The 19,979-nt window shown below is 43.9% G+C and overlaps 1 protein-coding gene across 1 annotated transcript; it reads right to left on the bottom strand.

The window, feature by feature from the left end:
- Positions 1–1,816: 1,816 nt before the first annotated feature.
- On the bottom strand, positions 1,817–16,097 carry LOC141975984 (uncharacterized). The gene is made up of 3 exons (XM_074936721.1): positions 15,760–16,097; positions 11,548–11,713; positions 1,817–4,681 (listed from the first exon to the last, which is right to left on the bottom strand). Exon 3 carries the CDS (start codon positions 4,333–4,335, stop codon positions 3,424–3,426), a length of 912 nt encoding a protein of 303 aa, XP_074792822.1. The 5' UTR covers positions 4,336–4,681; positions 11,548–11,713; positions 15,760–16,097; the 3' UTR covers positions 1,817–3,423.
- Positions 16,098–19,979: the final 3,882 nt, after the last annotated feature.

The raw sequence follows: 19,979 nt of genomic DNA, 5'->3' as shown, positions 1-19,979 counted from the left end.
TCTCAACAGTAGGAGAAAAATATCCTTGCTGCTTTGATATCCTAATTAAGGGCCAAATTCTGCTCTCACAACGTGCATTGAAATCAATCAGAGATTCTACTTGTATCTAAAGGCAGAATTTGGCTCTAAAACTGTGCCAGGATCTTACTCCTTCATATTTCAAAACTGGAAAAGTGTCCCTGGTCTTATATCTGGTCTTATTGCATAGATTTTTGATTTAAGGTCCAACCCTATTTCCACCAAAGTAAATGGCAAAACTTCAATCAGAGTAGGAGTGAGCCCTTAGTGGAAAAACCCCACTAAGGAGTAGATTGTACCAATATTTGACATTTGGCCATCAGCATTTTTTAGACCTCAAGTCCTCATTTCCGTGGGCATTTGGGGCATACAGGAATGCAGGTTCAGTACTCTAATTTAGAATCCTTTTGTTACTAGCTGAGTCTTCTATCCTACTGCACAGAATCAATTTCCTCTGATGTCATTACTTCTCCTGAAATCATATGTTTGAGGTATAACTGTTCTCACCAGTAAGAAAATGTTACAGACCCACAATTCAAACCACAGAGGTGATGGGTATCAAGACAAAAAAATTGTTACAGTGATTTCTGATCACTAAAACAATTGGTTGTGTCAGTAATAAATCAGAACAAAGAACAAACAAGGGGACAAAAGACCATATTCTATCTTTGGTTACTATTTATCTGCATTAATTTGCTTTTTAAAGCTTCTAACCAAGCCCAGAGGCATTTATACAAACATTAAAAAATGTGTAAAATGGGGATCAATAGCAAGACATTGACTCTGTATTACACTTTGTGGCTAATGGGAGTTGTACATGTATATTTGAGGGAGCAAATTGATTAAAGTCTGTAGATGACAAAACTGAACAAACAATATCCTGGGGAAAGAGCATTCCAATATTTTGAGCCATATCTTCAGCAGCTGTAACAGGGAGTAAGGATGTTCAGTGTTCAGCTACCTTGTGGCACACTACCTGAGGAAGACTCAGTGTCAAAAGATGAATCCAACATCAAAGATAGTATTAATATAGATGAAGCAGGCTGGAGCATTTCACTGATTCTCAGGCTCGCAGGTGACAAAAGGTGGCCTGCAGAACCATTTTCTGATGGTCATATTATTTTAGAGAATAAAGGATTTCCTGTGTATGTCATCTATAGCTATATTCAAGCTTATAGTTGAGTGTGTTTCTAGGGCTTCTTGTTACACTTATTAATCTTCCAAATGTATAGCCTGATCCTATATCTCTTATTTGTTCAATAGTCCCATTTACTAGCACTAACTTGTAGGGAGCAATGTTTGATCATGTGGATAAAATAAACTACATGGGTCTGTTTTTCCTCTCACTTATACTGATGTAAATCAGGACTAACTCCTTAGAAGTCAGCAGAGTTACACCTGTGCAAAACTGGTACTAGTGAAAAGAGAATCAGACCGTATGCCTACATATAGGGTGAAATCCTGACCTTATTGAAATTCATGAGAATTTTGCCATTGACTTCAGGGGGCCAGGATTTTAACTCTAGTATGTGTCAGTAGTTCCTATAGCATGTGGGTGTGACAATAGCTGAATTTTAGTCAAATTATTACTATTTCATCACTCTATCCTTCCAAAAAGCTCTCCTGCACCAGTAGATTCCAATGAAGTGGGAAGGTATTTCCCTGTTTTTCCCATCAAATTTCCCTATTTATAAGATGGAGATATTGTGAAGTATGACAGTCTTCAACTTTTTTTTATCTAACATTTTATTTTTCTTGGAAAAACAACAAACTTGTCAAAGTTTAAGAAACACACGCAATCGTTTTACTCTTAAATTGTGGAGAGCTTTGCTCATATTTTTACTCTGGACATATTTCAACCATTTCTACATTTTTAACTTAGTTTTTCATATATTTTCCCTGTGTGAACTGGGCTTCAAGTTTTATAGCTGCAAAATTGTTTGTTTTAGTTGTGTGGGTTCAATTTTGTTCCCAACATTTAGGTTGCTTCAGAGTATAAGTAAATGATTTGCAGATGCAGTCCAGTTCTTCAGTGTCCAAGGCCCCGATCCTGCAATTGGATCCAGAAAGGTGTATCTTTGTACAAACATGGAGTAAAACTGAACTGTAAATGCAAGGATTTGTCCATGTGGATCTGACTGCAGGCTTGGGGCCCCAGAAACTTAAACTGCAGGTGGAAAGTTGTGTCCACAGTTGGCAAACATAAAAATGGAAGCTGGGCTTTCAAAATCTGACCGTAAGAAAATACATAATAGAAGGATAAAAGAACAGGAGTACTTGTGGCACCTTAGAGACTAACAAGTGTATCTGAGCATAAGCTTTCGTGGGCTACAGCCCACTTCATTGGATGCATAGAATGGAACATATAGTAAGAAGATATAGATATATACATACAGAGAACATGAAAAGGTGGAAGTAGCCATACCAACTGTAAGAGGCTAATTAATTAAGCTATTATCAGCAGGAGAAAAAAAAAAACTTTTGTAGTGATAATCAAGATGGCCCATTTAGACAGTTGACAAGAAGGTGTGAGGATACTTAACATGGGGAAATAGATTCAATGTGTGTAATGACCCAGACACTCCCAGTCTCTATTCAAACCCAAGTTAATGGTATCTAGTTTGCATATTAATTCAAGCTCAGCAGTTTCTCCTTGGAGTCTGTTTTTGAAGCTTTCTGTTGCAAAATTGCCACCTTTAAGTCTGTTACTGAGTGACCAGAGAGGTTGAAGTGTTCTCCTACCCATTTTTGAATGTTATGATTCCTGATGTCAGATCTGTGTCCATTTATTCTTTTGCACAGAGACTGTCCGGTTTGGCCAATGTACATGGCAGAGGGGCATTGCTGGCACATGATGGCATATATCACATTGGTAGATGTGCAGGTGAACGAGCCTCTCATGGTGTGGCTGATGTGATTAGGCCCTATGATGGTGTCCCTTGAATAGATATGTGGACACAGTTGGCATCGGGCTTTGTTGCAAGGATAGGTTCCTGGGTTAGTGGTTCTGTTGTGTGGTGTGTGGTTGCTGGTGAGAATTTGCTTCAGGTTGGGGGGCTGTCTGTAAGCAAGGACTGGCCTGTCTCCCAAGATCTGTGAGAGTGATGGGTCGTCCTTCAGGATAGGTTTTAGATCCTTGATGATGCATTGGAGAGGTTTTAGTTGGGAGCTGAAGGGGATGGCTAGTGGCGTTCTGTTATTTTCTTTGTTGGGCCTGTCCTGTAGTAGGTGACTTCTGGGTACTCTTCTGGCTCTGTCAATCTGTTTCTTCACTTCAGCAGGTGGGTATTGTAGTTTTAAGAATGCTTGATAGAGTTCTTGTAGGTGTTTGTCTCTGTCTGAGGGATTGGAGCAAATGTGGTTGTATCGTAGAGCTTGGCTGTAGACAATGGATCGTGTGGTGTGTCATGGATGGAAGCTGGAGGCATGTAGGTAGGCATGGCGGTCAGTAAGTTTCCGACATAGGGTGGTGTTTATGTGACCATCGCTTATTAGCACAGTAGTGTCCAGGAAATGGACCGCTTGTGTGGATTGGTCTAGGCTGAGGTTGATGGTGGGATGGAAATTGTTGAAATCAGGGTGGAATTCCTCAAGGGCTTCTTTTCCAAGGGTCCAGATGATTAAGATGTCATCAATGTAGCGCAGATAGAGTAGGGGCGTTAGGGGACGAGAGCTAAAGAAGCGTTGTTCTAAGTCAGCCATAAAAATGTTGGCATACTGTGGGGTCATGTGGGTACCCACAGCAGTGCCACTGACTTGAAGGTATATATTGTCCCCAAATGTGAAATAGTTATGGGTGAGGACAAAGTTACAAAGGTCAGCCACCAGATTTGCCGTGACATTATCAAGGATACTGTTCCTGATAGCTTGTAGTCCATCTGTGTGTGGAATGTTGGTGTAGAGGGCTTCTACATCCATAATGGCCAGGATGGTGTTTTCAGGAAGATCACCGATGGATTGTAGTTTCCTCAGGAAGTCAGTGGTGTCTCGAAGATAGCTGAGAGTGCTGGTAGCGTAGGGCCTGAGGAGGGAGTCTACATAGCCAGACAATCCTGCTGTCAGGGTGCCAATGCCTGAGATGAGGGGGCGTCCAGGATTTCCAGGTTTATGGATTTTAGGTAGCAAATAGAGTACTCCTGGTCGGGGTTCTAGGCATGTGTCTGCACAGATCTGTTCCTGTGCTTTTTCAGGGAGTTTCTTGAGCAGATGGTATAGTTTCTTTTGGTAATCCTCAGTGGGATCAGAGGATAATGGCCTGTAGAATGTGGAGTTAGAGAGCTGCCGAGCAGCCTCTTGTTCATATTCCAACTTATTCATGATGACGACAGCACCTCCTTTGTCAGCCTTTTTGATTATGATGTCAGAGTTGTTTCTGAGGCTGTGGATGGCATTGTGTTCAGCAAGGCTGAGGTTATGGGGCAAGTGATGCTGCTTTTCCACAATTTGAGCCCGTGTACGTTGACAGAAGCAATCTATGTAGAAGTCCAGTCTGTTGTTTTGACCTTCAGGAGGAGTCCATGCAGAATCTTTCTTTTTGTAGTGTTGGTTGGAAGGATTCAATGGGTTAGTATGTTGTTCAGAGGTGTGTTGGAAATATTCTTTGAGTCGGAGACATCAAAAGTAGGATTCTAGATCACTGCAGAACTGTATCATGTTTGTGGGCCTGGAGGATAATAAGGATAATGTCTGTAATAACTGATCATTATTGCACTCATAACCATATCCAAATAACTACATGTAGTATTGCATATATGCTGTCAAATACAGAGGACATGGTTGGGGATTGTAAGACATGGCCTGTGCTGGAAGATTTGTGGAAGGGACAATCTGCAGCATGAGCTCCCAGTAGAGCTGGTTGGGAATTTTCTGTTATTTTTCAACACAATATGCAGTTAATGCAAAATCAAAATTTGTGGGAAAATTTTGATTTTTCTGAAAATTGTTGATTTTCTGTTTGGAAAAGCAAATGAAATATGTCATTTCAGGCTGGTTCAACTTGACTTGGAATATTTCATTTTCATTTTGGATAAGTTCAACAAAACATTAAACTTCAATTCCCTAACAGCACATTGCCTTATAGGAGCTGTAGTTCTGTTCCCCATTCTTTCCTATGGGATGGACTTCAAGGATTACATCTTCCTACAGTGCAATGGGGATTTCCCTCTGACTGAGCTGCAAGGTGCTTCATGGAAGTGAGTGCAAGAATGCTCTGGGTGCATTATAGGGCATGTAGCCTGGCCAGGCAGCCTGGCCTATAGGGGAGAATTGGGACATCAGGATCCTGAACTACAACTTCCACAATGCAATGCAGTGCTATAAAAAATGCAGTTTAATATTGAGCTGACTTGAAATAAAGATTTTTGGGTCTGTTCAATAAACCAAAATGAGCCATTTCAATTTCAAGAATGTCAGAATATTCCATTGTGATTGAAAATAATGAAATCATTTTCACATTTCCAAATTGATTTTTTTTAGATTTTCCATTCAGTGAAAAATTACAACTTTTTGTTCTGATTTGCTATTAAACAAATGTTGAAATTTTGCTGCACTCTAACTCCCAGGAATATTTCTTGATGAGCCAGCTAGAATTCCTCCTGAGGACAGCACACCAGAGTAGTGACTACATCACCTTTTCAAAGTTGCACCGTGTGCTCTCAACATGGCTGCCCAGCTCTGTTGCCAGTGACAATGGGGATCAGACCATAGCCTCTCATTTACCTGCAGGGGTACTCGGGGTTAGAGTACTGATTGGTACTCAGGAGTTCCAGGGTCAATTCCCTGCTCTGCCAAAGACTTCCTGTGTGACCTTGAGCAAATCACCTAGTCTCTCTGGGCTGCAATTCCCCATCTGTAAAATGTGGATAATAGCACTTCTCTGCCTCAAAGGGATGTTGTAAGGATAAATATGTTGAAGACTTTGAAGTGCTCAGATGCTGTGGTGATGGGGGCTATACAAATACTTGGACAGCAGGGAGCAATGTTTGTGCCACCACTGGAAGTTACACAAGGGCAGAGGGGAGATTGTCTCCTTACAGAACCAGGCACAATCAAGCCTGACAATATCTTATCTTCACTGAATTTTGTAATACTTATACTGCTACAATATATACTACTTCAAATTCAGTGCACATCAAGGACTGTGCTGAGATTGTGGGTAAATTTAGCAGCCCTTTCATTCCCAGGACTACATTTTCCAGTAGGCTGTGCTGAGAAAGGCTTTCAGGACAAACGCAGCTCACCTCCACCGCACTCTCAGCAATACAAAGAAATACACCCACTTACTTCACTGACACATCCTGTGCATTAAGCGTGCAACAAAGGCAGGCATGCAAAAGGCAGATGACTAAAAATAACCAGCATCCTGCAATATTTCCTTAAAAATTAAAAAGATATTACAAGGAAGTTAGGTTATAGATTGCAAGTGAGAAAGATGAGCAGCAAACAAATCAGAAACATAAGTTAATAATGTGGCTTTTCTGAAAAGGCCTGAATCACAACCTTGTACTTGTAATTTCCCCTAGAGTTATGCAATTCTGTTTCTATCAAAGAAGAGTGCACACCATGGCTTGCATAACCGAGCTAGCCATAATGTAAATTTTTCTCCCGTGGTTGCAGTTTGCATCAATGATCAACACATTTCCTATTGTACTCCAGCCATGTAGAATTTCAGCTTTTAACTATTTTTAATAACAAATAGGAACCTTTATTGAATAATAGGCCATGGCATTCAACAGTAATTTCCCCAAACTGCTGCAATATCATTATTGTAAGTTGTAGTTTCTGGGACAGTTATTGTAGCATGCTATAATCTTTGTTAAGGGAGATTGCTTTAGGTGAGAAACTATTTTAGACAAGGGTTTTAGCCTGTTAAAGTTAAGTGTAGACTCTAAAAGAGATGTTATATTTTTTGTTTTATATGTAATCATTTCTGTTTCCATTTGTGATCCTTACTCACTATCTCTTAAATCTTAGCCTTTGGTAATAAACCTATGATTGTTTTCACTAGACCTATATCTCAGTACTGTGATGTTATAATGGACCTGATCCTGAGTTGTACCAATCAAGTTGCGTATATACTGTTCTCTTAGGCAGTGGTTCTCAACCAGAGGTATGCGTACTCCTGGGGGTATGCAGCCGTCTTCCAGGGGGTACATCAACTCATCTAGATATTTGCCTAGTTTTACAACAGGCTACAGAAAAAGCACTAGAGAAGTCAGTACAAACTAAAATTTCATACAGACAATGACTTGTTTGTACTGCTCTACATACTATACCCTGAAATGTAAGTACAACATTTATATTCCAATTAGGGCTGTCAGTTGCTCGCAGTTAATTTACACGATTAACTCAAAAAAATCGTGATTAAAAAATTAATCACAATTAATTGCGGTTTTAATCACACTGTTAAACAATAAAATACCAATTGAAATTTATTAAATATTTTGGATGCTTGCCTACATTTTCACATATTTGATTTCAACTTACAACACAGAATACAAAGTGTATAGTGCTCACTTTATATTATTTTTATTATAAATATTTGCACTGTAAAAATGATAAACAAAAGAAATAGTATTTTTCAGTTCACCTCATACAAGTACCGTAGTGCACTCTCTATTGTGAAAGTGCAACTTACAAATGTAGATTTTTTTTTGTTACATAACTGCACTCAAAAACAAAACAATGAAAAACTTTAGAGCCTACAAGTCCGTGCAGTCCTACTTCTTGTTCAGCCAATCACTAAGACAAACAAGTATGTTTATATTCATGGGAGATAATGCTGCCCACTTCTTATTTACAATGTCACCTGAAAATGAGAAAAGGTGTTCGCATGGCAGTTTTGTAGCCAGCATTACTAGTTATTTACGTTCCAGATATGCTAAACATTTGTATGCACCTTCATGCTTTGGCCACCATTCCAGAGGACATGCTTCCATGCAGATGACGCTCGTTAAAAAAAAATGCATTAATTAAATGTGTGACTGAACTCCTTCAGGGAGAATTGTATGTCTTCTGCTGTTTAACCTGCATTCTGCCATATATTTCATGTTATGGCAGTCTTGGATTACAACCCAGCACAAGTTGTTCGATTTAAGAACACTTCCACTGCAGATTTGACAAAATGTAAAGAAGGTACTTATGTGAGTTTTCTAAAGATAGCTACAGCACTTGATCCAAGGTTTAAGAATCTGACGTGCCTTCCAAAATCTGAGAGGGATGAGATGTGGAGCATGCTTTCAGAAGTCTTAAAAGAGCAACACTCCGATGCAGAAACTACAGAATCCGAACCACCAAAAAAGAAAATCAACTTTTTGTTGGTGGCATCTGACTCAGATGATGAAAATGAACATGCGTTGGTCCACACTCCTTTAGATTGTTATTGAGTAGAACCCTTCATCAGCATGGAAGCATGTATTCTGGAATGGTGGCAAAGCATGAAGGGGTATATGAATCTTTACCGCATCTGGCACGTAAATATCTTGCGACGCTGGCTAAAACAGTGCCATGAGAACATCTGTTCTCACTTTCTGGTGATGTAAACAAGAAGCGGGCAGCATTATCTCCTGCAAATGTAAACAAACTTGTTTGTCTGAGCGATTGGCTGAACAAGAAGTAGGACTGAGTAGACTTGTAGGCTCTAAAGTTTTATATTTTGTTTTGTTTTTGAGTGGTTATTTTTTTGTACATAATTCTACATTTGTAAATTCAACTTTCCTGATAAAGAGATTGCACTACAGTATTTGTATTAGGTGAATTGAATACTATTTATTTTTTCTTTTTTACAGTGCAAATATTTGTGATAAAAAATAAAGTGAACACTGTACACTTTGTATTCTGTGTTGTAACTGAAATCAATATATTTGAAAATGTAGAAAACATCCAAAAATATTTTAATAAATGGTATTCTATTATTGTTTAACAGAGCGATTAATTGCGTGATTTATTGCGATTAATTTTTTAATTGCATGATTAATCATGATTAATTTTTTAATCACATGATTAATCACAATTACTTTTTTTAATCACTTGACAGCCCTAATTCCAATTGATTTTATAATTATATGGTAAAAATGAGAAAGTAAGCCATTTTTCAATAACAGTGTGCTGTGACACTTTTGTATTTTTGTCTGATTTTGTAAGCAAGTAGTTTTTAAGTGAGGTGAAACATGGGGTAAACAAGACAAATCAGACTCCTGAAGGGGGTACAGTAGTCTGGAAAGGTTGAGAGCCACTGCTCTTGGAGACAGCCAACCTGGTAATTTCTGTGAATGTCCAGTGACAGGGTCTAGATACTACGGGGGATGCTTTCAGAGGGGCTCAGGTACACCTATTGTTAATCTGCAAGATCCAGTAAGGGCTGCAGAACACTGGGGGATTATTTGGGTGGGCTCACAGACTGATGGTGTCTGGGAGATGACACCTCAGTAAGTACCACCACATCTCTCGATTATGACTCACAGTCCTGGGCATCCTGAGAAATATCACACTGTCCAACATTAAACAATGTTAAACAAGGTTTGGTATACAGAGACCTCAGTCTGCTTAATACCATGGCAAACACATTATTGGAAATCTTTTTAACCTTTGATTAAAGGTACAGAAAAGAAGAGGGTGAGGTTAAAGCATTTGAACAGTAAAAAGCATTAAGTAAGGCTTTCATTTCACAAGGTCCTTTGTTCCCTTCCCCTTTAGCTGGAGAAAGTTTTTAGAAGGAAAAATAACCCGTCTTTGATAGTCCCTTAGATGGTTTAAAGATGGTAATTACTATCATAGAATATCAGGGTTGGAAGGGACCTCAGGAGGTCATCTAGTCCAACCCACTGCTCAAAGCAGGATCAATCCCCAATTTTTGCCCCAGATCCCTAACTGGCCCCCTCAAGGATTGAACTCACAACCCTGGGTTTAGCAGGCCAATGCTCAAACCACTGAGTTATCCCTCCCCCCTTCCTTTAGGGGAAAAGAGAAGATGTTAGTTGAGATGGACTGGAGCTGTTGTTGTTAGAGTCTGATCCCATTTCCTAGATGACAAACACACAAGAACAGAGAGAAAAGAACAGCAAAGGGAGAAAATGCAGCTTCTGTCTCTGGTGTTGACTCTCACTTACAACCTTGCTGCTGGAATAAACAGACACAGTGCCTGGTCTTATCAGCCACTCCAAGACCTGGCAAACTTGTACCAGCATTGCGCTGTTTAGGGCATTGCTTTTAGTTGCCTCTTTCTGGTCACAGGCTCACAATAGTGTTGCAAAATATGCAATCTTGCCTGGCTAAGCCAGACTCTTATCAGGCAGAAGGAGAAAGGAGAGAGATAGGAAAGAGAAGAATAAAGTAGGGAAGGAAAATAACATGGGGTAGGGAGTGGGTGAGACAGGCTCTCATCCCACGTGGTGTTCAGACCTATGGAGGTGATGATGTCATTTGGGTCCTTCTCTTGGCCTTGTCTGGTCAAGACATTAGAATCAGGAAGGCCCAATGATGTCATGTGGACAGGACCGGCTCTAGGCACCAGCAAAGCAAGCACGTGCTTGGGGCGGCACAATTCCAGGGGTGGCATGCCGGCCACCCTCTTTTTTTTGCTTGGGCAGTTGCGCTCTCAGAGCTTGGGGTGGCAAATTTTTTTCTGTGGGGCGGCAAAAAACCTAGAGCTGGCCCTGCCTGTGGATCCCAGGAGATAATGGGGTGACAGCCATGATGGGGAAGTTAGATCCTCCTTTCACTTATACTCGCTTCACCTCCAGCCATCTGTATTTTCCCCCCAAAAAGTATTTTCTTTTTAAGAACCCCTCAGAGGGGGAGACGGATAGAATAGCCCATGCTTCATTATTTTGTTCACTGGTTAGGCCTAATTTCTGACACACCAGTTTTGGTCCACTGATTTCCAGTCCCATACTTTTTTTATTTACCAGGCATTATTTAATACAGTCCTTGAGTTATATCAGTAGCCTTTTTCTTTGGACTAATTCAGTTTTTCTGTCTCCCTTTTTCCCACCAAAATTTGTTGTTCCAGGTTATTATGACATTTATAAACTTTCACTCACTTTTTACCATTGAGCTCACAATTAGGCCCAGTTATCATAATAATGATCATATTATGACAAGGACCCTAAGTGGAAGTGAGGGAAGCGTGGGCTGCAGTGCTGAAGCCCATTGACAAACCAGAAGTTGCTTGCTGGAATACGTTTTGTGTCAAGATGCTTCTAGCCATACTCAGGAGACTATCTGAATGGTTCGGGTTATGAACCTGAATAGCTATCTTGGCTATTAGCTATCATGTCTCTCAACATCTGCAAAAGAGACAGGCCCTCCAACTAGACACTGGCTTCTCTCCTCCAGGAGCCATCAACATCATCCCCACTTTCCTCTGACTGGTTGTGATGAAAAGGAAAGTTAAGGTCTTGCCCTATTTTCTCTATCTTCTTCTTCTGCTCCATCCTCTGCTACATCTAGACAGGGATGGCGCAAAGGGAAACCCATTATGCAGAAACTTAGTGCTGGCCATAGATGAACTGACAGAAAGCAAGGGCCTACATATGGGATGGAGGTGTTTTGTGAATGGCTTCCTCGTGGAACAGCATCTCTGGGCTCCAATCTGGGTGTGGGAAGAGCAGTCAACTTGGAGGCAGATGGCATGGAGGGAAGCCTTAAACATCCACATTCTCCCCCTGGACAGCTGGCTGATGAGCAGATGTGCCTGCTGGAGCAAGAGATAAGAGGGAAAAATCAGGAAACAGGCAGACATCACTCTAATTCCCTCGTCACTCTACAAGCATGCAAATCGCAATGGTGATTTGGAGGCGTTGTGGAGCTTGGATTGTTGGGGGGGAGGGTGTCTGTCTGTCCACATGGTGGGAATCTGAACAGGTGAGGTAAGTGGATGGAGAGTGCCCATTGTAACCCCCTCTTACCTTGTGCAATTTCCTCATGCACAGCTACTTGAAGGCTCTCAATAGTTGAGTCTCTTAAGTGCTGTAATATTTTGATCTAATTTTGGTTGTTGGGTTTAGTGCGCAGTTGCTGGGTGTTGACAGTGGCTTGTGATATACGGGAGGTCAAACTTAATGATCTGGTGGTCCCTTCTGGAACTCTAACTCTTTGGGTACATGTACATTTGAGCTGGGGGTGTGATTCCCAGCTAATGTAGATGTTTCTGCACTAGCTTTGCTGAAAATAATGTGCTTGTGATCCAAAGGACTCCTCATTACCAACTGGTAAAGGATTCACTGTTCTGTAACAGCAACTCCTATCAGGCCTGATAAACTTATTACACCCAACATGCTGCTTTCACAGAATTTATCCAAAAAGGGTCATTAAGGTGTCTAATGAAAGTTTATATCATACTGAGTGTCTTAATTATTGAGAGATGTATATACGGATGATATTAAGAAGTTGTGTATATGTATTAAACTTATATGTTAAAGCCTATGTTGCAGGCAGAGCTGACAAACAGTTTTCTTCCAGATTGGAGACAAGATGTGTCTCTTTCTGTCACATGCAAATTAAACACTGCTAGTCAACACTATGGAAGTCCATTTGCGTACAGAACAAACAGGAGTATGGGAAAGACAGCTGGGAGCCTGCCCCCCGCCTCCTCAGAAAAGAAACCACAGGGGTCATCCTGATTTAGGGGACAAAAAATCAATGGACTTCAAGGTATAAGCAGAAGGCAAAAAGGACACTATTTTATCCTTCACTGAGGATGCAAAAAGGACACAGCTTTTTGCATTCTTGAAAGTTGGAACCTGGCCGTGTGGGCTAGTGATGCTGGCAGGTTGCTTTAGGTGAGCAACTGCTTTAGACAAGGATTTTGGCCTGTTAAAGTTAAGTTTAGACTCTAAGAAGCATGTTATACTTTTTGTTTTATATGTAACCATTTCTGTTTCCTATTATTCTGACTCAGTATCTCTTAAATCGTAACTTTTGATACTAAACTTATGATTGTTTCATTATCAATGTATTTCAGTGCTGGGATGTTATAAAGGATCAGTCCTGAGCTTTACCAGCCAAGCTGTTTGTTCATTGTTCCTTTGGGAACAGTTTACCTATTCATTTCTCTGAATGTCCAGTGACAGGGGCTGGATACTGCAGGGTGATGCTTCAGAGGAGCTTAGTGGCAGAGGTTCACTTAATGTTAACCCACAAGTTGAATTTAGGGCTGACATAAGCATAGAGCGTGAGTGATTGAAGGACTGGCAGTGTCAGGGAGATGACATTCAGCTACCACAAGAACAATTCCCTCTTACTAGGGGCAGGTGCTAACAATGGTCCTGGGCTCCCCGAGAAAGTGCCACAGTGTTAAATAGAGCAGTATAGCCAGGCTAGCATGGGCAGTGACATGGTCTAGCTGCCCAAGTATGTACCCACCTGAACCCTCAGGGTACATACTTGGGTGGCTGACCTGAGCCACCACCCATGCTACCCCTGCTACACTGCTATTTTTAGCATGCTTCCTTGAGCAGAGCTAACACGAGGACATCTTTGTGAGTGGGGAATCACACCTCCCAGCTCAAATACAGACATACTCTTTGACTCTATATGCTCTTCCCCTTACCAATGCTGTGCCACAGAGTTCCTAGAGGAGGGAATTACAGGTCAGTCTCAAATCACAATCCCATTGGGTAAGAGAGTGAAGGGAAGAAGAGGGTGCAAGGAGGGTTCCCTCTGCTGTGTGTATCCCACCATCCAATATTAACTCATAAGGTAGCAGCAGCAAAGAGAGGAAGAAAGAAAGGAACAAACAGGTAGTGATTGTGTCTGCCTTAGGATGGGCTACAAGCTAATACATTTATTCATAGCTTTACAGCAGAACCTCTATTTGACAAACTAATGGGGGATTGAGGAGTTCGTAAAATTGAAAAGTTCATAAAATGGAACAAGTCAAAATTACATTAGACCCAGTGAATACTTTGCAGTCTGGTGCACTGCATCACTTTCTTCTTGTCATTTAAACTATTGAAAAGCTAGTTCCAGTGCACTGAAGCCATCGGAATGGGAAGGGATGTCACCTTGTTCTGCATCAAATTTTTTCCTGATGGAAAACTAGGTTATATAACTCATAAGATTAGTGTTCTTAACATTGAGGTTCTGCTGTACGATTTTTCTAGTCTATCACTGTAGTGAGGCGGAGTGGCCTCCCACAGACCCAGAGGTGGAGGAACCCCTCACTCAGCCCTGGTGGGCGGAGCCAGGCCATGTTCACCCCTCCCACCGGAAGTCAGTAGGCGGGACAGGAAGTATAAAGGCAGGGCTGGAAGGTCAGTTGGGCTGCGGCTGTCAGAGGAACCAGACATCTCTTGCTTGCTCCCGAGTTGGGAGACTGCTGCCAGTCCCTCAGGGCTGTCCTTAGGCATACACAGCTGCATAGGGGCACTGGAAAATTTGGGGCACCCCTGGGTCTTAGTGTCCACCAACTTCCTATTCCTGTTCTGACCCTTCCTGCAGGCTCCCACAGCTAGCTGCTGCAGCCTAGTGACTCCTACTCCAGAGGGGATCTATTAACTTAAAAGTGAAAAAGCCTGCCAGACCTATTAGCACAACATTGAAACTGTTAAAGAGCCATTCAAGTGGTAATGAAGCCATTTAGCAGGCATTTGCCAACCCTCAGGTATATACTGTCAGTTTCTGAATTTACTGACAAAAACAGTTGTGCATTACTGTAATATTTACTCAGAACATGTTAAGTCTACAGGACCTTAGTTTAAAATTTGCTTTAAAATTATTTCCTTAGTGTGTTACTGAAGATGATAAAATCACATTTCGAAAAAATCCTTGCACAGATTTTTAGATGCACAATCACCTTTAACCTTAAATGCTTGGATCTTCAGACATATCATATTTTTTAAATAAATCGATCAAAGGACCACCCTTATCTAAAATACACAATTTTAATTACTATAGTACAAAAAACTTGCTTCCAAAGTCTTCCTATCTTTTCTGTCCATCCCTTTCTCCCTTCACCCCCGTGTTGAAGACAGCCCTTAAAGGGACAACACCCCTTTCCTGCCATGTAGCTGGACAAACGAGTTTCCCTTTCTTTACTTCTGACTATTTGATGAACTAGTTTTAAGAGAACCCTCTAGCAAAATCAGTACCTTAGTAAGATATAAAATCCTTTGATATGCCTAAAATCTTTAGAAACATATTTTTTAAAGTTGGTGAAATTTCATAAACATGTCTATTGTTATGGAGATCACACAAAGTAAATTAGTGTTCCCTTTTTCTAAAAGCAATGAACATTGTTATGAACACACTAAACCTCTGTGACTGATTAATTTAAAATAATGTCTCTGTTTCAGTAAGTTAAATATGTAGTAATCTGGAATGATTACTTTATGAAGGTGTGACAGGTGTCGGTCCTCCGAGCCCCTAGGGGCGATGGAGAGCAGTGGTCTTTGTAGCAGGCCTCGGCCCCACCTCCCGGGCATTGGGGAATTAGCAGGCAGGGGGGCGCCGGCAAGAGTCAATAGCACACCCCCCCTCAGGCAGGGGGGCGCCGGCAAGAGTCAATAGCACGCCCCCCCTCAGGCAGGGGGGCGCCGGCAAGAGTCAATAGCACGCCCCCCCTCAGGCAGGGGGGCGCCGGGGTAGGGGAACGCAGGCCCACCCAACTCCACTGCATTCCAGCCCAGGGCCCTGACAGTGGCAGGAGGCGAAGGTCCCACCGCTGGGTCAGCGGGCAATCCGCACCCGCTGACAAAACACACCCACCCCACGGTGTAGTTGGGCCCCTGGGCTACTTCCTACCCGGTCTCTCTCAGGCAGGTCGCTCCGGTCCCTCCATCTCCTCCGGGTATTCCGCGGCGGGCAGCTCTTGAATCTCCATCTCCTCTGGGTAATCCGCTGCAGGCAGCTCCGGCTCTTCCGGATAATCCGCTGTGGGCCGCCCCGGTTCCTCCGGATAATCTGCTGCAGGCAGCCCCGGGTCCTCCGGATATTCAGCGGCCGGCAGCCCTGGTTGCCACAAGCCTTCCCCCCGGTAAGGCCTCTCCTTGCCCAGGGGTTCGCCTGGGTCAGCAGCAGGCTTGCGAGGGAGCAGCCGGCAGCCTGTGTCCGTCTCCCTCCCTGGTGTTCTCTTCACTGGGTAGAGAGCCCCGCCCTTTGTACTTCCTGTCCCACCCTTCCCCTTCCGGGGATTGGCGGAAGCTCGGCCTGGCCCCGCCCACTCAGACCCAGAGGGTGGCTCCTTACCCTCTGGTTCGGAGGGGAGCCACACTGGCTCCCTACAGAAGGCTTAAGAGTACATTTAAAATATAAAAACAGCTAAGAAATACTGATTAAGAAAATGTAAAACAGAGAAGAGCTGCATCATGTATTCCATAACATTCAATGTTGTATTCAGCAGGACAGCTGACTTGTCCTTACTACAAAGTTTTTGCAAATAAATCTCTGACAAACTTCAGGGGATATCAAAAAGCCCATGACTGACATTTTTTATTCCCTAATTCAGTGCGTTTAATTTAGTGCTTACTAAGGTACTGAGTGCCAAGTTTAGTGTTTTTAATTAGGTACCTTCTGCATGTTCAGTCTTCACCTTCTGGCATGCAGTAGAAAACATGTTCCATTTTCTTTAGAAAGAAATTGCAGAAGAGTGGTTTTTCAAATGTCATTTGCTTCATTTGAGTTCAGGGATTTAGCTGGAAGGGGGTGATCAGGGAGGGGGAGGGAAGAGAGGAGGGAGACAGTGGGGAGAGGACGGGGCCGGGGCAGAGTGGGGGCGGGGTCTGGGGCAGAGCATGGGTGGAGTATGGGCGGGGCCACAGGTAGGCTGGGGTGCTCGCCACTTCACCCACTGCCCATGAGAGCAGGTAAGAGCAGGTCGGCTCCCGCACACCCAGTGCGCACTGCAGTCTCCTTAGGCTGGGGCCGTATTCATAGAGCCGAATGCGCCAGTGCCGCGCATTCTGCGTGAAAGAGAGGGTACTGGGGTCTCTGTAGGGAACTGTGACTCTGCCGCCATGAGGCAGGCCAGGTGTCTCGGTATCCTTTGCTGCCTTGTCCCTCCCCCCCAGGCTGCGAGCCCAGGCTGCCGTCCAGCAGAGGGGCAGCAGTTTAGTAATACTGCGTAGGGCCCCATAAATCCTAAGGATGGCCCTGCGGTCCCTGGGGAGTTGGGGACTGGCCAGAGCCGCACACTGAGCCAACCGTGGAGGAGCTGCCAGCACTACCACAGGCCTTTTACCTGGACAATCTGGACAACCCTCTACAGGACCAGGTACAACCTGAGGTGGAGTTAGGAAGTGGCCCAGGGGCAGCTGACCTTAGTCTGGCTGCAGTACTGCTTAGGGTTAGGGTTAGGATCGTGTTGCGGTCAGGATCCCCGCTGACCCAGTGGCAAATCTCGCTGCCACTGTTAGGGCCCTGGGCTGGGGTGCAGTGGAAGTGGGAGGGTCTGCGCCTCCCCTGCCTCCACAAGCCAGTCTCCCCCTGTCATAAATATAAAGGGAAGGGTAACCACCTTTCTGTATACAGAACTATAAAATCCCTCCTGGCCAGAGGCAAAACCCTTTCATCTGTTAAGGGTTAAGATGCTAAGATAACCTCGCTGGCACCTGACCAAAATGACCAATGAGGAGACAAGATACTTTCAAAGCTGGAGGGGAGGGGAAACAAAGGGTCTGTCTGTGTGACGCTTTTGCCGGGAACAGATCAGGAATGCTCTACATAACTCCTTAAGTTAGTAAGTAATCTAGCTACAAATGCGTTAGATTTCCTTTTGTTTAATGGCTGGTAAAATAGCTGTGCTGAATGGAATGTATATTCCGGTTTTTGTGTCTTTTTGTAACTTAAGGTTTTGCCTAGAGGGATTCTCTATGTTTTGAATCTGATTACCCTGTAAGGTATTTACCATTCTGATTTTTACAGAGGTGATTCTTTTACTTTTTCTTTAATTAAAAGTCTTCTTTTAAGAATCTGATTGCTTTTTCATTGTTCTTAAGATCCAATGGTTTGGGTCTGTGTTCACCTATGCAAATTGGTGAGGATTTTTATCAAGCCTTCCCCAGGAAAGGGGGTGTAGGGCTTGGGGGGATATTTTGGAGGGAAGACGTCTCCAAGTGGGCTCTTTCCCTGTTCTTTGTTTAACATGCTTGGTGGTGGCAGCATAGGGTTCAAGGACAAGGCAAAGTTTGTGCCTTGAGGAAGTTTTAACCTAAGCTGGTAAGAATAAGCTTAGGGGGTCTTTCATGCAGGTCCCCACATCTGTACCCTAGAGTTCAGAGTGGGGAAGGAACCTTGACACCCCCTCTCTAGGCCAAGGAGCCAGTGTTTGTCAGCCATCTGCCAGAGGTAGGATGCCCAAACCCTTTGCTGCTCAGCCCTGACCACAGGCCCGAGCCCTCGACTCCTATTGCCCCGCCCTGACTGAGGGCCGGTGCTCCTTAACTGGCTTTGCTGCTCAGCCCTGACCACAGGCCCGAGCTATAGACTCACTGTCCTGCCCTGCCTGAGGGCCTGGGCCATCTAACCATGTTTGCTGCTCAGCCCTGAAGCAGGCCCAAGCTATAGACTGATTACCCCGCCCTGCCTGATTGCTTGGGCTATCTGACTACGTTTGTTGCTTGGCCCTGACCCCAGGCCTGTGATATAGACTCATTGCCCTGCCCTGATTGAGGGCCTGGGCTACCTGACTGCTTAATTGTGTTTGTTGCTTGGCCCCTGACCACAGGCCTGAGCTACAGACTCTTGTCGCACTGCTATTTCCCACGACAGGCGATGCCCAGAGACGTAGTGAGGCAGACTGGCCTCCCACGGACCCGGAGGGGGAGGAATCCGTCACTGAACCACTACAATCACACAAAGGGCTTCATGCTGCCAACTTAATCGGGCTAAAATACCCATTGACATTAATGGGGGCTTGGGCTGCATGAAGACCACAGGATCAGGCCCTCATTATAGTTACAACAATGACACAACTCAACAGTTACTAAAAGATTAACAGGAGTCAGAACCAGTTGATAAATAAGGTATGCCATCATCAAAACACATATTGAGAAATTACCCTGTTTTTCCAGCCCGGTGTCTTTCAAAGCTTCAGAGTGTAGTAATATACTCTACCCGGCCTGCAATGTCCTTAAGCCATCTATGGGCTGTGAGTCATGTTTGTTTTAGAAGACATAACACTTGGTGGTTGTCAGTTTTATCAGAGCTAAGAGAAATCATACTTCAGGAGCAGGGTCGTCCCTAGCCATTTTGGTGCCCTATGCAGCCCCCCCCCCCCGTGGGGGGGGGGACTCTGTGGGGCCCCAGGTCTCCGGGGAGGGTGGGGGGCTGGCCCCAGGACTCCACAGGACGGCGGCTGGGCGGCAGAGGGGAAACCGGCCCCAGCCCGCTCCACTCCCCTGGCTTCCAGCCTTGGGGGGCAGGGGAGAACTGCCCCCCAGCACTCACTGGCAGCGCGGTTGGGAGCCAGCGGAGCAGAGCAGGCTGGGGCCGGGTTGCTCCACTTACCATGTGGTGAGTGCAGGCCCAACCCCTGCAGTAGTCCTCATGGGAGTGGGGGCAGGGCTGGGGTGGAGCAGGGGCGGGAAGAAGGTGGGGCTGGGGCGGGGGCCATGGGGAAGAGGCAGAGCAGGGGCTGGAGCAGCATGCAACTGCGCAGGGCACCAGGAAATGTGGTGCCCCAAATTTCATGGTGCCCTACGCAGCTGCGTACGTTGTGTATGGGTAGGGATGGGCCTGTTCAGGAGTTACTAGAACAGTAAATTATTCTATTAAAAAAAGTAAATCCCTAAAAAAACCTGTATGAAAATTGGATTGTAAATATTGTTAGTCTTTTGCACAGATAGATGAGTAATATAATCTATTAAATACTTTGCAATCATTAGACACTGGAGTGGATTGCATTCATTCAATAGCATTAACATGATCCTCCTACTGTATTTTCCAGTGCATGCATCCGATGAAGTGAGCTGTAGCTCACGAAAGCTTATGCTCAAATAAATTTGTTAGACTCTAAGGTGCCACAA

Source organism: Natator depressus, chromosome 1 (genome assembly GCF_965152275.1).
Source record: "Natator depressus isolate rNatDep1 chromosome 1, rNatDep2.hap1, whole genome shotgun sequence".
Lineage (NCBI taxonomy): Eukaryota > Metazoa > Chordata > Testudines > Cheloniidae > Natator > Natator depressus.
This window is presented reverse-complemented; position numbering and strand designations above follow the sequence as displayed.

Bases quoted from the DNA above. Each gene is read 5' to 3' on its own strand.
- LOC141975984 (XM_074936721.1), bottom strand. From the start codon at position 4,335: ATGAATAAGTTGGAATATGAACAAGAGGCTGCTCGGCAGCTCTCTAAC.